Raw genomic sequence first — 16294 nt, 5'->3', positions numbered from 1 at the left:
CCACAGTCAGATTGCCATCCTTGAACAGCATACGTAACTCCACTATGTTGTTTCAGTATATGTGAATCTAAATCCTAGGGGCCTGTGGGAATTAGGTATTTTGTTTTTAATTTTTAAATGTTTATTATTGAAAGAGAGAGACAGAGATAGAGACAGAGACAGAGTGTGAGCGGGGGAGGGGCAGAGAGAGAGAGGGAGATACAGAATCTGAAGCAGGCTTCAGGCTCTGAGCTGTCAGCACAGAGCCCAATGTGGGGCTCTAACCCACAAACCCCAAGATCATGACCTGAGCCAGAGTTGGACACAAGCAACTGAGCCACCCAGGCACCCCGAAATTAGGTATTTTTGAAGAGAAAATTTAGTCATTGAAATCTGACAATGCTAAATACCATTCTTCATGTTATTCTTTCATAAATACATTTGAGGTCTGTTAATGTGGCAGAACGAGGTAAGTGATGTATTTATTCTGCAGCAGTGTTTACCATTACTGCCTTTTAATGTTTATTGAAGGTAAAAATAGCTACGTCTGTGGATACTTTTAAAAGCGAAACTCCTAATCTAGGTTGTAGTCTCTGTGTGGCAGGTATTCCAAATACCAGTTGGAATTTAGCTGGGAACAGGATGGATTTTTCTCTTGAGGCAGTGTTATTATATACAGTGGGTAGTTTCCTAGCCCATCGTGTGGCCAGCCTGTTTATCAGAGGATATACTACAAGGCTTATCAGGACACTTGGCTTTGTAGGCCTTAGGCTCTCTGGTGGTCAGAGCTATGGCTACCTGTTTCCCCACTGGAGCCTCTAGGTTTGCTCCTCTGTTCAAGGGCCGGGGCCATGGGAACCTTGGACCCAGAGGCCTTGGTGTCTCTGGAGCCAAATCTTTGTGCAAAGAAAGAAGTTACAGGAGAAAGATCCCAAATGTAGCCCACTGCTTCACTGTTGGAGCTTCATAGAGTTGTCCTTGCCACACCCCCGGCCCCATGCTAATGGAATAGTCTTGTAAAGAAAGAGAAGGCAAGACTGGCTCCCAAAGATTGTCACCTGTCTGAAGTCTCACACGTTGTTTTTGGAAGAGCTGAAGTAGTGTTCTGGCAGAGCTGAAATGCACAGCTTGGGGTATCTGACTCTTCCACTGTGCGTGAGTTGAAGGACCTGATCATTGTTGCCCTGGAAGATGGTTTGGGGGAAATATGAGCTCTGTCTTCTTCAGCTTAAAGGAAGACCACGTGGAAGAGAGACGAAACTTTTTTGGATAGCGTCAGATAGCCATAAAGGTAGTTTAGTTACAAAGAGGCAGATTAAAAAAAAAATTTTAATATTTATTTTTGAGGCACAGAGCATGAGTGGGGGAGAGGGGACACAGAGTCTGAAGCAGGCTCCAGGCTCTGAGCCATCAGCACGAGCCCAATGGCAGGGCTCGAACGCACGAACCGTGAGATCATGACCTGAGCCGAAGTCGGACACTTAACCGACTCGGCCACCCAGGTGCCCCATGAAGCAGATTTTAAGAAACCACAGCATTCTGAGTTGTCAGTAAACAATGAAATAAGTGCTTCATAAGCATGTTTTTAATCCGGGGGTAGGTGACCACCTGTTAAGGCTGGAGAAGGTGCTTTGCTTGGGAGACTGGTCAGACTTCTAATAGCCTCTTACACTCAGTTATGCTATGTTAACCTCCACAGCACCCTTGCTCACCTAGCCTAGGGGCAGACCTGTTCCTCCACCTGTCCCCCCACCCCCACATTGCCTTTTATGACTTCCTTTCCCTTTCAAGCCTGCGTTTCATGTTTGTCTTAAGTAAGTGTGGGGGTGGATGGGGAGACTGCAGGGAGACAGTGGAAAGAGGTACATTGCAGTGATTTTTCTAGAGCTTGGATTTCTTAGGTCACTTTTGGGAATTCCCAAGAGCATTGATTTGTGCACTATTCTCCTGGTCAATTTTCCTGGCTGCTTTAGACTGAGCTGGCTGTTGTTACCACTGCCTCAGACTGCAGTTTACCAGTTTAATCAGAACAGCCTGTCCCTGTCATCTCTGTCATCCTTTTTTCCCCTTTTCCCTCTGTATCTGTTTTTCTTTCCTTTTTTTTCTTTTCTTTTCTTTTCTTTTCTTTTCTTTTCTTTTCTTTTCTTTTCTCTTCTCTTCTCTTCTCTTCTCTTCTCTTCTCTTCTTTTCTCTTTCCTCTTTTTAATTCCTGGAGGACACAGTGATTTAATATTTAAAAGACTATTTTTTTCCATTTCTGCCTTTTGTCAGAATAGTAGCAAAGAGAGTACTATACAGGTAATATTGTGATTTATGGTGAAGATCAGGCTGATTCAAGGTTGAAAGTAGGTTTTCCGAGGATACCTACACCACCATTAACACGCCTTTGCAAAATTAAGACTTTACTCCAGTTAGTACTGGACATTTTTATCTCATGTCTTGGATTCACTGGGGAATTTCAGGTAACACCCCAATTTTATTTTTCTCTAGTATATAAATCCTGTAGTGAGCCAACTTGATTTGTTATGTTTCATCAGCATACTTGTTTTTAGTCATATCAAAACTTGGCAAAGTTTAAAGCCACAGCAAAAACCCTCAGTTAAAATAGGAAAGATAGCTTAAAGAGTGTTCGTCAGCAGTTATATTTTTGGCTGCGTGGCGTGGCGAAATGTTTAGGAAAACATACTTAGTAATTTTAAATCTGAAATTTGTAATTAACTTGTTTTTTTCTCCAGAGGCATAATAAATATGGCTTTTTGCTTGCATCTATGTTTTCATGATTAATTACTCGAGTGTGTGAAAGTCTTTGATTCGACCAAATCATCGTATGATACCATTATACTAGGAGGTAAACTTAGATTCTTCCATGTCTGAATGAACTGTGCATGAATTAGAAAGCTGTGTAAAGAGGATTTATTTAATATAATTAAACTGATGTAAAAGGACGTTCTAATTTTTTGCTTGTTACAAATGTTATTTTTAAAGAGTTACTACAAACAGTGGTTTTCAAACATGAATGTGCTTAAGGTGGTTTGCATAAACACACTTATTTCCTACATTTTATCACCTGAGATTCTGATTCTGGTTCATTTTTAATATACATCTTAGGTAATTCTGGACCCTGGGAACTTTATTTCTGACAAATACCCCACCTGGTGGGTGAAAAAAAGTTAAGTGCTTGACAGGTTTACCTCTCTAAATTAATCTTCTTATATCATTTGATCTTTCATAGAAGAAATCTTACTTTTTAAAAACTAGATTAACTTGTTTATAGCATCATGTTTTACTGGAGCGGAGATGGCTGTCATGGTGAAGAATTTTTTTCCTCCAGAATAGAAATGGACAGAATGAACAAATACATCCTTTAAGACAACCGGGATCATGTGTTTCTTTGTGAATCTGCACTGACTATGTGACTGAATTATAGGTTGATCTGAAATTTGTTAGTGTTTTTAATTATTAGAAAGATACATTGTAATTTACTTAATCAGATCAGTAAAAGGGATTAAAGCAGATAACCTTGCATGTTAGCCAATGATTTAAAAACATTTTATATAGCATTTTTCTAGAAAAGTCTCTTTGTAATATTGTTACACTTAAGTAGGTATATGAAACTTGGTGCTATAATCTCGATTGAAATATTGGGTCTTGTTTTGTTTTTAAATATTTGAGGTTTGCTAGTGTTAATGTGACCTTATTGAAACCATGTTATATATATTGTTTTCCTGATAATTACGTTAATACCTCAGAAATTATGATTTATGCAATTTCTAGTTTGACTCAGAGGAAGAGAAATTGGACTTTATTTTTATTTGAATCAAGAGACCTAAGGGAGAGAATTATAAGGTGCCTTGTTTATTGATTTGAAAATATGCTCTAGCTTTGGAAATCTTTGAAATTCATTTCCCACAGTGTCTCCTTCTCTCCTGCTTGTTACAGAATCATTTTCCTTTCATAAATAAGTTGAAATTTCAAAAGGTATTTTAATTGTGAAAACACAAGGAATTGGGGATAATTATAAAACATATAGTTCAAATACTTTTCACCTTTTTTCCTCATGAGAGAATTAAAAAAAAATTACTTATTTTGAGCAAGAGAGTGCGTGAGCAGAAGAGGGGCAGTGAGAGGGAGAGAGAGAATCCCAAGCACGCTCTGTGCCGTCAGTGCGGAGCCGTAAGATCATGACTGGAACTGAAATCAAAAGTCGGACACCTAACCAACCGAGTCACCCGGGCACCCCACATGATAGAATTCTTCAGTAAAGATTCATTTCACATTCACCTTATGTATTCTGAAATCATTAATTTTCAAAAATTTAATAATGTTGCCTGGCTGTTTATTTATGGTTTGATCTTTTAGTCTGTAATTTCATTAGATAAGTTTCCTTACCGATTAGCTTAAAAAATCTATTTAATTGGCTACATTCTTCCTTCCCTGATTCCCTCATTTCCTCCTAGTTTTCCTTTCCTACAATGTGGTGCATAATGCTTAACTTTTGTTTGTGCTTTAAAGAAATGTGTGTCTATTTTAAGTGAACAACAGTCAACTAAGAAATGTCAGTGCAGATTGATATCTTGTGTTAGTGTTTTCATATTGCTAGGTTCAGAGTCTATTTTTAGAATTATCAGCTGAGTTTAAACGAGGCTTCACTGATGATCTGCAAAAGTACTTCTGATGTTTTAGGTAGTTTATGCTGCTTTAGGATTTTAGTTTTTACAAAGGAACCTCCCTGACCCCTTAATTTCTGGTACTGCTTGGCAAATGGTAAGCGTTCAGTAAATATGTGTTGAAAAAACACATGTCTCCACCCTGAACGTCTTTAAGACTGTTGGAAAAGTCCAATTTTATTTAAAAATATTTAATTTTGATCAGTATTCAAACAGAAATAATCTCCAGAAATAACTTAAGACTGCTAAATTGCAGAGTGGAAGTGGTAAAAGCACCAGTTGTAAAGAATTTCTTGTTAATTTTTAGTGTCTACATCAGCAAAGCTGTAGCTGTTGGCTAAGATCTGAAATAGATCTGTACCTTGTCTAACCACCGAATTCATTATTCCTTGATAAAATGGGATTCTGAATGCAGAAGAAGTCTTTCATTCTCTTTATTCGTTAGTCAGCCCATGACTCACTTGAAAGATGGGGAGGAAGTTATTGTAGGTTGGTAATTATTTGCACTACAGATTTCCTTGAGCCCATACCTGGCTTTGAATTATCATCACCATGGTGAGGTACTCTGCTTAAATAGTACCTTGACATAAAGTGAATTGTTTGTCTCACAGCCTGGCACAGCCTAGAAATTTGTTACTTTTTTGTTTTTAACCCAGGCAGTACTTTGGTCCTAGACAAAGTATGAACAATATTTCACATATTATCTGGCCTAATTCTGGGGTTTGCAACATTATTAACAGAGATAACATGTTTAGCTTTACCATCTTGGATGAGTAATTTCTGGGAATTTGTTGAACAAGGGCTAGATGTGGGAAGAAGAAAAGCTTTAAGCATGTGAAATAGATACTTAGAAGATTATTGTGAGTTCTTAGAAATTCAGAGCTATCCGATTCAGATATCTGTACTAATATCAAGGGGTGTCATATAAGCAGTATTTTTCTTTTTTCCACATTGTTCAATTCTTTATGTGTTCTGTAGATAATATGGGAAACTATAAGTGCCCCTTCTGATTTCCTCCTCTTCTTCCTTGTACTAGTTGGAATCTGGTTGATCTCTTCTCACTCCCCTCAGAACTTCTTACATTGAAGATTTTTCTTTTTTTTTCTTTTTTGTCCCTCCCTCTGCTCTATGACTTTCAACCATTGCTTCTAACACTTTGCTGCCCCTCAGAGTCCTTCAGACCTGTCCTTGAATCCCAGTTTTTAATACCTACCTATGTAGCTTCTGAGTTTGTTTTCGGATCTTACGATGGGGAAAATTGTACCCACACCATGTGGTAGTGTATTAGTTTCCTATGGCCGTTATACACATTACCACACACTGAGTGGCTTGAAGCAACAGAAATTTATTATCTCACAGTCCTGGGGACCAAAAGTCTGAAATCAAGTGTTGTCAGGGCTGTGCTCCCTCTGGAGGCTCTCGAGGAGAATCCTTCCTTCCTTCTTCCAGCCTCAGGTGCCTCTTGGCATTCTTTGTCTTCCTAGGCTTGTGGCCACATCACTCCAGTCTCTGCTTCCATCTTTACATTTCTTTCTTCTCTCTCTGTGTGTGTGTGTGTGTGTGTGTGTGTGTAAATGATCCCTTGCCCTTTTCTTGTCCGTGCATTTGTCATTGGATTTTATGCCCACCCGGATAATCCAGGATGATCTCCTCATCTCAGGGTCCTTAATTACATCTGCAAAGACTCCTTTTCCAAATAAGATAACATTTTCACCGCTTCTGGGAATTAGGATGTGCACATTATCTTTTGGGGGGGTCTCCATTCAACCTGATACATACAGGCAGTTTAAGAATTAAATATAATCATGGGCGCCTGGGTGGCTCAGTTGATTAGGCGTCCGACTTTGGCTCAGGTCATGATCTCGCGGTTCATGGGTTCGAACCCTGCATTGGGCTCTGTGCTGGCAGTTTGGAGCCTGGAGCCTGCTTTGGATTCAGTCTCTTTCTCTCTCTCTCTCTCTCTCTCTCTCTCTGCCCCTCCCGCACTCATGCTGTGTGTCTCTTTCACGAATAAACATTAAAAAAACTAAAAAAAGAATTAAATATAATTATATGTATATATATTTACATATATTTGTATACAGCAGGTAGCTTGACCAATGTAGGTACTCAATAAATGTTCATTCACTTCTCTTCTCTTTAGAAGCCTGTGCCCCCAACATTCTGCATCCTGGGATGATTTTGGCAGTTAGTACAGGCGTACCTCATTTTATTATGCTTCACTTTATTGTGCTTTGCAGATAATGCATTTTTTACAAATTGAATGTTTGTGGCAATCTTGCGTCGGGAAAGTCTGTTGACACCATTTTTCCAACAGCATCTGCTCACTTCATGTCTTTGTGTCACATTTGGTAATTGTCACTATATTTCAAACGTTTTCATTATTATTATATCTGTTATGGTGATTTGTGTTCTTTGATGTTACTATTGTAATTGTTTTGGGTGTCATGAACCCAAACTTAAGACAGCAAACTTAATAATCAATAAATGTGCGTGTTCTGACACTTTGCTGACTGACCCTTCCCTGTCAGTCTCCCTCTCCTTGGGCCTCCTTATATTTCCTGAGACACAACAATATTGAAATTAGGCTAATTAATAATCCTACAGTAGCTTCTAGGTGCTCAAGTGAAAGGAAGAGTTGCACGTCTCACTTTAAATCAAAAGCTAGAAATGAATAAGCTTAGTGAGGAAGGGATGTCGAAAGCCAAGACAGGTGGAAAACTCTCTTGCACCAAACAGCCAAGATGTGAATGCAGAGGAAAGGTTTTTTTATTTTATTTTATTTTATTTTTTTATTTTTTAATGTTTTATTTATTTATTTATTTTTTGAGAGAGACAGAGAGTACGAGCAGGGAAGGGGCAGAGAGAGAAGGAGACACAGAATCCAAAGCAGGCTCCATGCTCAGCACAGAGCCCAACATGGGACTTGAACTCATGAACTGTGAGATCATGACCTGAGCCGAAGTCGGACACTTAACTGACTGAGCCACCCAGGCACCCCATAAAGTTTGTTTATTTTTGAAAGAGAGCATGTGTGTGCATGTGAGGACAAGTGGGGAGAGGCAAAGAGAGGAGACACAGAATCCTAAGCAGGCTCCATGCTGTCAGCACAGAGCCCAACGTGGGGCTTGAACTCATGAACTGCGAGATCATGACCTGAGCTGAAATCAATGAGTTGGATGCTTTACTGACTAAGCCACCCAGGTGCCCCCAGAAGAATGGTTCTTGAAGGAAATTAAAAGCGCTACTCTGGTGAACACATGAATGATAAGAAAGCGACACAATCTTATTGCTGAAATGGAAAAAGTTTTAGTGGTATGAATATTTTGTCAAGCCAGCCACAACATTCCCTTAAGTCAGAGCCTAATCCAGAGCAAGACCCTAACTCTCTTCAATTCTGGGAAGGCTGAGAGAGGTGAGGAAGTTGCAGAAGAAAAGTCTGAAGCTAGCAGAGGTTGGTTCATGAGGTTTAAGGAAAGAAGTTGTCTCTATAACATGGCAGTGCAAGGAGAAGCAGCAAGTGCTGGTGTAGAAGCCATAGCAACTTATCTAGAAGGTCTAGCTAATTAGTGAAGGTGGTTCCACTAAACAACAGATACCCAGTATAGACAAAACAGCTTTCTATCGGAAGAAGACACTGTCTAGGACTTTTATAGCTAGAGAAGAGAAGTCAATGCCTGATTTCGAAGCTTCAAAGGACAGGCAGACTTTTGTTAGGTAGGGGCTAATGTAGCAGGTGACCTTAAATTGAAACCATCTCTCATTTGCCATTCCCCAAATTCTAGGACCCTGAAGAATGATGCTAAGTCTACCCTGCCTGTGCTCTAGAAATGGAACGACAAAACCTAGATGAGAGCACATTTGTTTACAGCATGGTTTACTACTGAATATTTAAAGTCCACTGTTGAGACCTACTCAGAAAAAAAGGTTTCTTACAAAATATTTCTGCTCATTGACAAGGTACCTTTACTGAAGAGCTCTGATGGAGATATACAATGAAGTTAGTATTTTCATGCCTGCTGACACAGCATCCGTTCGGTAGCCCATGGGTCAAGGAGCCATTTTGACTTTCAAGTATTATTTAAGAAATACATTTCATAAAGCTTTACCTGCCATACATAGTGATTCCTCTGATGGATCTGGGCAAGGTAAATTGAAAACCTGGAAAAGATTCATCGTTCTAAATGCTATTAAGAACATTTATGGAGGGGAAGAGGTCCAAATATCAGCATTACCAGGAGTTTGGAAGAAAGTGATTCTAACCCTCATGGATGACTTTGAGGGGTTCAGGACTTCAGTGGAGGAAGTCACTGCAGATGTGGTGGAAATAGCAAGAGAACTAGAGTTACAAGTGGAGTCTGATCATGTGACTGATTTACTGCAATCTCATGATAAAACTCGAGCGGGTGAGGAGTTGCTTTTTATGGATGAACAAAGAAAGTGGTTTCTTGAGATGGAATCTGCTGGTGAAGATGCCGTGAAGATTGCTGAAATGACAACAGAGGATTTAGAATATTACATAAACTTAGTTCATTAAGCAGTGGCAGGGTCTGAGAGGATTGACTCCAGTTTTGCAGTTCTACTATGGATAAAATGCTAGCAAACAGCATCACATTCTCCAGAGAAATCATTCGTGGAGGGAAGAATCATTTGATGTGGCAAACTTGGTTGTTGTTTTATTTTCAGAAATTGCCACAGTCTTCAGCACCACCACCCCGATCAGTCAGCAGCCATCAGCTTTGAGGCAAGACCCTCCATCAGCGAAAAGGTTATTACTTGCTGAAAGCTCAGATGATGATTAACATTTTTTAGCAATAAAGTATTTTTTAGTTAAGGTATTACATTGCTTTTTGGGGCACCTGGGTGGCTCAGTCGGTTGAGCATCCGACTTCAGCTCAGGTCATGATCTTGTGCTTCATGGGTTCGAGCCCCACTTCGGGCTCTGAGCCTGGAGCCTGCTTCGGATTCTGTGTCTCCCTCTCTCTCTCTGCCCCTCCCCTGCTCGTGCTCTGTCTCAAAAATAAATAAACATTAAAAAAAAAGGTATGTACATTACTTTTTAAGACATAAAGCTATTGCACACTTAGAGTACAGTGCAAGTGTAGCTTTTGGACGCACTGGGAAGTGACAACGTTTGCTTGACTTGATTTATTATAGTAAAATAAATAAATAAATTAATTAATTAAAATCTATTGTGGTGGTCCGCAGCAGACCACTGCAGCAGTGTCTCTGAGATATGCCTGCATCAGTTCAGAACCTTCCAGCTCCACCTCCTATCCCACTGACGTCTCTCTCGGTGGCCATCAGGCAGTCTGGTCCTTGTCTTCCATCCTCCCATGTGCCAAGTCCCCATAGCTGTGACCTGTTCTCCCTTGCACCTCCCCCGTCCACAGTCTTCCTAACCTTATACTTCTGGCACTTTCTCACCATTGTTAACTTCTCATCTTCACAATGACCTCAAGTCCGCTCCCCTTTTTTCTTCTGTGTTTTTTTTCCCCCCACACCATCCATCCACGTGGACCTTTACAAATTATTTTCCATTGCTTCCAAACTCTACTCAAGTTGGGTTGTTTACTCCTGGATATGCTCAGCACCTGTGTACCCCACAGCCTCTACGTACACTGTCCCATCAGTGGAAATGTGATTTCCTGTCCTTCCTCTTCTTTTTGTGCCTTAAATTTAAATGTACTTTTTCTTCCCTCTGCTTAGGCCACAGTCATGCTCAGGTTTCTCCTATTCTAAAAAACAAAACCCACTTTCCCTTGACTTTGCTCTCACAATTTTCTCTGAAAATTGTTTTCACTTTGCCACTACCCACTTTACTCTTTCCTGTTTGCCTTTTGTTTCTATTGCTTCCCAGAAACTCTTCTCTTAAAAGATTGACAGTGATCTCCTAATAGCATTTTTAAGAGGCTAAATAGTATGGTGGTAAAAAGCTAAACTGCTGGGATTTGAATTCTGCCTCCACCACCACCTGATAACTGCGTGACCTTGAGCAAATTACTTAACCATGTCTCTCTTTTTTTTTTTTTTTACTCTGTGAAATGGGAATGATATTAGTACCTATCTTGTATGGTTGCTTGTAAGGATTAATTCGGTCAGTGTATGTGAAGCTTTTCTAAGGATGCCTGGTAAAGAGTATGTACTGAATATTAGTGTTTTACTTTTTTAAGCTGTTATTTTTTTTTAAGTTTCTTTATTTATTTTGATGGGGGGAGAGGCAGAGAGTGAGAGAGAGAGAATTCCATGTAGGCTCCATGTGGACAGATGCAGGGTGCAATCTCACGAACTGCGAGATCATGACCTGAGCTGAAATCAAGAGCGGGATGCCTAACTGACTGAGCCACCCAGGCACCCCAAGCTATTCTTTTTAGTTTTTCTTCTTAGCCTTCCTGGCATTTGATATAGTTGACCATTTCCTCTTTCTCCTGCACTGTGTTCAAGCTCAGACTAATTCATCTTGGGATCTTTTATCTGTGTGACCCTATTTGCGGTCTCTCTCCATGCATCTGAATTTATCTCTTCTCTGGATCATTTTTCTTACAGTAATTCACTGCCATATTTCCCACTCTTATTTTATTTTATTTTATTTTTTTAACATTCATTTATTTTTGAGACAGAGAGAGACAGAGCATGAATGGGGGAGGGTCAGAGAGAGGGAGACACAGAATCTGAAACAGGTTCCAGGCTCTGAGCTGTCAGCACAGAGCCCAACGCGGGGCTGGAACTCACGGGCTGTGAAATCATGACCTGAGCTGAAGTCGGCCGCTTAACCGACTGAGCCACCCAGGCGCCCCAATTCCCACTCTTAAATACATGTCACCCCGAGTTGTATTTCTTGCATGCACCTCTTAGCTCCAGTGCTAAACTTAAAATGTACCTAAGTAACATAATCTCCTTCACTGGGTTGCTTTCTGTTAAAGGATCTGTGCTAGCATGTTGCAAGGTAGGGGATATTGTGTTTGAGGCCTTTGAAGCTCAGGAAACGTTTCCAGATCAGTGCAGACTGGCACATACTCCTTGTCTTTTTTCACTGAATACTGAATACTTTTTTCACTGAACAAAGCTGGATGTGGAAAGAGATGGGGAGACACAGTACATTCCTTAGTTTTCTGATGTTGAGAATGAGGCAAGTTCATAAATTTCTTGCCTCGCAAACCCAGGGTGAGATGTCTGGAAGTTGTAAACTGTTGATTTTTGAAGTTTTTTTGTTTTTGTTAAGTTATAGGTACCCCCTCCCCACCCCAAAAGCAGAACAATGTAAATAAATTTGTCTCATAAAACAGAGGCAAATAGCAAATTAACTAGAGAACAGGGCATGATTTTAATTAAGCAGTGGTAGTTTTTAGTGTATTTCTGAGTTGTCTCAAGACCAAAGGGCAAAGCTGAGAGAGATTTTCCTATTTGTTTTCTGAAATGCAGTTTCTTACCCTTGGAATAGAAATTTTAGAAGAGGATTTTGTCGAATTTGTTGGTTTGCCAGTAAGATATTCCATTTTATATTCGTGATAATTAGCAGTCATATGGTTATTTGAGTGTGGTTTTAATAATGTAGGGTGTTTGGAAATCAGGTAGTTGGAACCATTCTCATGCTGGTTTAGTGTGCCTTGCAATACTTTGACACCTTGCATTCTTCCTATTAATGACAACTCTAAACAAAACAGCTTCATTCCCTAATGGATTTTGATCTTTAGGGATTAAACCCACGAGGACCATTAACCTAAGGAATGTAACTCAGTTAGCTGTAAATGATTTAAGACAAACTAATAGATTTTCCATTTGGAGGGCTTGGTGTCTTGCTTTCCTGAATTTTTTTCTCTATCCATCTAACGAGTAGTAAATGCATTCTTTCAGTAAATGGTACACCTTTGTCACAGTTGCCGGCAGGCATTTTTGTTTAATTTTTTTTTTTTTTATTTTTTAATGTTCCTTAGCAGTTTTGTTACCTGATGTTTTGAAGTTTTTAGGATCATTTGACTTTGATGTTTCTTTTCTATACCAGATGTTTTCCTTGCTGCTTAAATCTGACTTGGCTTCAAGATGTCAGACAATTTTCTGTATATGAGTTGGTGTGTTAAAAGTAAAAGCAATGTAGTTAAAAAAAATTCCGTTTCTAGGACACATGGTAGTGCATCTACATTCTTACTAGCATATCCTTGCTTAGGCTCAGTACTGTTTCCTGGAGACTAAGACTTTGACAGGGGCCTCAGTCCTGCTGCTTCATGACAGGTCTTTTCCCCAGTTTGGTATGGAACAAGTGTTACAAGGTATTTACATCACCGACAATAAATTTTCTAGGTAAGTTCAAGTTTAAATGATCCAGGGTGTTGAAAACCGGTTGGCATTTGTTTTCTATTTGATGGTTTTTCCCTGTATCAATTCAGTTGAAGTTTTGTTTTCCTACATTTGTTTTGGTTGGCTATTCTTTTGTTTTCATTTTGCACTTTGTTTTCTTTTCTTCTTTCTTTTAAAGTCCACTGAAGGGCAAAAATGTAATAAAAACTTGTGTTTGTAAACCCACGGGTGTAATAAATTCAAGCTTAAATGAGTTATATATATATAATTATAGGACTGCTTTCTAGAGAGGATGTAGACATGCTCTTAAAATGATTGAGGTAAAACTTATGTGAAGCTTGGATTTCTGTTTCTGTCTCTGTTACAGATTGAAGGTAAGAGGAGAGTGTTATGTTACTCTGTTCTCTACTAGTTTTATTTACTTTGCTCCTTTGTATTTCGAGCAAATTAACATTTACATAAAAAATGGGAAAGGAGGTAGTAAACATTACATTTTGCTCATCTCTTTGTATCATCTCAAGGAAGTAGAATAAGACCCAGAAAATTAGTTGGCATTTAAGATTTTTTAACTTGGCATTCATTTTTTGAGAGTGTCATTACCGTGTTCAGGGTCAGATTATTTTAAAATCCTAGGAGTCATTAGGAGAACCTTGCAGTTTTTTGGTTTTGCCATGAAAATGATCCTCCTCCCTTTGACTGTGTGGAGTTCATGATGTTTTGGCCGTATGCTTGGAGAATTTAGAGAAGAAGGGGCTTCAGAGAACAGCCAGGGCAGTACTGCCTTTTTTAGGGGAGGAAGCCAGGATTTGGTGAGCTGTCCAAAGTTATGCCTGCATTGTGCTTGTAGAATCAGGACTGAGAAAGAAAGGATCTTTTGATTACTTCTGTGCCTCTCTGAAGAGGCCTGGCATCTCTTAAAGGCAGAGATTTTTGTAATCTTGGTCAATTTACCAGTTTCTCCCAAAGGAAGAAATTTGGGGCCTAGTTCGAAGCACTTAACCACTAAGAATTAAATGTACCAACTTGAAAATGCACATTGATTTTGATTGTGTCTGCTTTTACAATCCTGGTAGGTAGATTTGTGATTCAAAGGGAATGTAAAAGTTCCAAGAAATTAACTCAGTAGAGAGAAATTACCAAAATAGGTATTGATTCTAGGTCATTCTGCCCCCTAATTCTCCTTCCCCAAAGACACTGAGAATTTGCAAGATCTATTGTGAGATTTGTATTCATACTAGATGTGGTGATTTATGATATATTTATGATTAGATAAGGAATGCTTGCCTTTGTTGGAGTTTTGATTTGAGGGAATTAATATAGAATTAGAGAAAGTATATTATGTGATTGTATATTTGTAGTAAAATGCCTTTTTTGAAATTTCTAAGTATATTTTATGGTAGAAAATAATTTATGAATAAAGGAATTATATTCAGTTAGTCTCATTCTATTTGATGGACATCACTACTTAAATTTTTCATTTTTATTGTTTTAAAAAAGCAGTTTGTTTTATGTTTTTGTTTGTTGTTGTTTTTTTTGTATTTTATTTTTTTTAAGAAATCTCTACTCCTAACTTGGGGCTCCAACTTAAAACCCTGAGATCAAGAATCCCATGCTCTCCCCACTGAGCCAGCCAAGCACCCCTGTTTTTATAAGTTTTTGATAATGGGAAGTAATCATTTTATATTTCTGTTTTCTCTTTGGACATGCTGATTGAGTCAGTTGGGGTTTGTTGGACAGTTCCTCATTCTGACTATTATTTTATTAAATTAAAAACAAAAGCATACTGAGTCATGATACTTCATCTTTTTTCTTTTGTAGCCAACACGTATCTCTTCATGGTACAAGCTCGAGGAATAATGTTGAGAGAAAATGTGAAAACCATAGGACATATGATCAGGCTGTACACAAACAAGAACACCACACTCAACGGTACAGGTGAGATGGCTAGCTGCTTCCTCCTGCTCTGCTTCTGTTTCTTAACGTTTGTAGCGAAAAGAGGTAAACCAAGTCTCGCAGCCTCTGGTTTTGTCTCTAAGTAACTCTGTTAATGATGAAGGTGTCTCCTACTGACTGTGCGGGGAGGTTCTTGTACTGCGTGAGCCAGGGCTGTCCCATGTTTTAGGATATGTAAAAGTGTTCTCACAGAGGGGACGGGGGTTTTGTCCAAAGATACTTAATTCTTGCAAACATAAAATGCAAAAAGCTTTTCCAATTCACCTATTGTCAAGAGGAATTAACCACAGAGAGAGTAGTTTATCCATATTAGTCCTTTTGCTGTCTCTCTTTATGCCCATTCTGACTCCTAAAATGTTTTTCAACTATGTCTAGAAAATACTGTTTTTAATTGCAGAAGATTCTTAATAATTGTATGGCTTTTTAAGGGGGCTTCAGGAGAAATTATTGAAGATTGGAAATCCGTAGCTAGCTGCTCTTCTTTAAAAATATTATCTGGAAGTAGACTCTCCATCACAATCACATTTGGTTAAAACTTAAGTAATATGCCCAAGTAGTGCTTTAATGAAGGTAGACTTGATGTAAATAGCTTTAACTACTGTGGAAGAATGCTCATGCCCCCATGTGGCAGAGTTTCTGCGGTGTCTCCTGAAGTGTTATTAGAGGTTACTTAAAGGTTTTAATGATTCACTGTCACTTGTTGCATCCTCTATATTCTCATTTTAAGCAGTTAAAATTAAAGATTTGGAGCGCCTGGGTGACTCAGTCGGTTGAGCGTCCGACTTCAGCTCGGGCCATGATCTCACAGCTTGTGAGTTTGAGCCCCGCGTCGGGCTCTGTGCTGATAGCTCAGAGCCTGGAGCCTGCTTCAGATTCTGTGCCTCCTTCTCTCTCTGCCCCAACCCACTCGCATTCTGTCTCTGTCTCTCTCAAAAATAAATAAACATTAAAAAAAAAAGATTTAATTTATGTCAATAGTCCAATGTGCCATTGTAAACAAGAGGCAGATACACACACACACACACACACACACACACTCTCTCTCTATTAATAGGAAGTCCCTATCTTCCAACCATAGATCTTCTTAAAATGTCTGTTAAGGTGGGTAATAGTTTTACCCTTCTAAAAAATTCAAGACTGTATCATATTGATTCTTAATTTAATTTCACACATGCTTCTGCAAAATCCATTCTAGCCATTTGCCTGATTTGTTTGATGATGTCACAAATCAAAACACTCTTGTTTTCTCCCTTTTAACTTTAAAGAAATTTGTTTTAGAAAGACTGTCATTGTACTTGGAATTTTAATAGTATAGTAAAAATCTTGTTAACTGGTCTTCTGCTTTAATTGGTCTTCTGAGTAGTAGGTCAATGTTAGGAGCAGTTTAAACATTATAAAAG

At 38.9% G+C, this 16294-nt stretch overlaps 1 protein-coding gene across 1 annotated transcript in view; it reads left to right on the top strand.

The window, feature by feature from the left end:
- B4GALT6 (beta-1,4-galactosyltransferase 6) overlaps nucleotides 1-16294 on the top strand; it is a 67362-nt gene that overhangs the window by 7967 nt on the left and 43101 nt on the right. The window contains exon 2 of the mRNA XM_045456873.1: nucleotides 14760-14876. Within this exon, the coding sequence (XP_045312829.1) occupies nucleotides 14760-14876 (117 nt within the window). The remainder of the gene's footprint in view (nucleotides 1-14759; nucleotides 14877-16294) is intronic.

This window comes from Leopardus geoffroyi, chromosome D3 (assembly GCF_018350155.1).
Source record: "Leopardus geoffroyi isolate Oge1 chromosome D3, O.geoffroyi_Oge1_pat1.0, whole genome shotgun sequence".
Classification (NCBI taxonomy): domain Eukaryota; kingdom Metazoa; phylum Chordata; class Mammalia; order Carnivora; family Felidae; genus Leopardus; species Leopardus geoffroyi.
The sequence above is the reverse complement of the archived record's forward strand: the minus strand, read 5'-3'. Positions and strand labels throughout refer to the sequence as shown.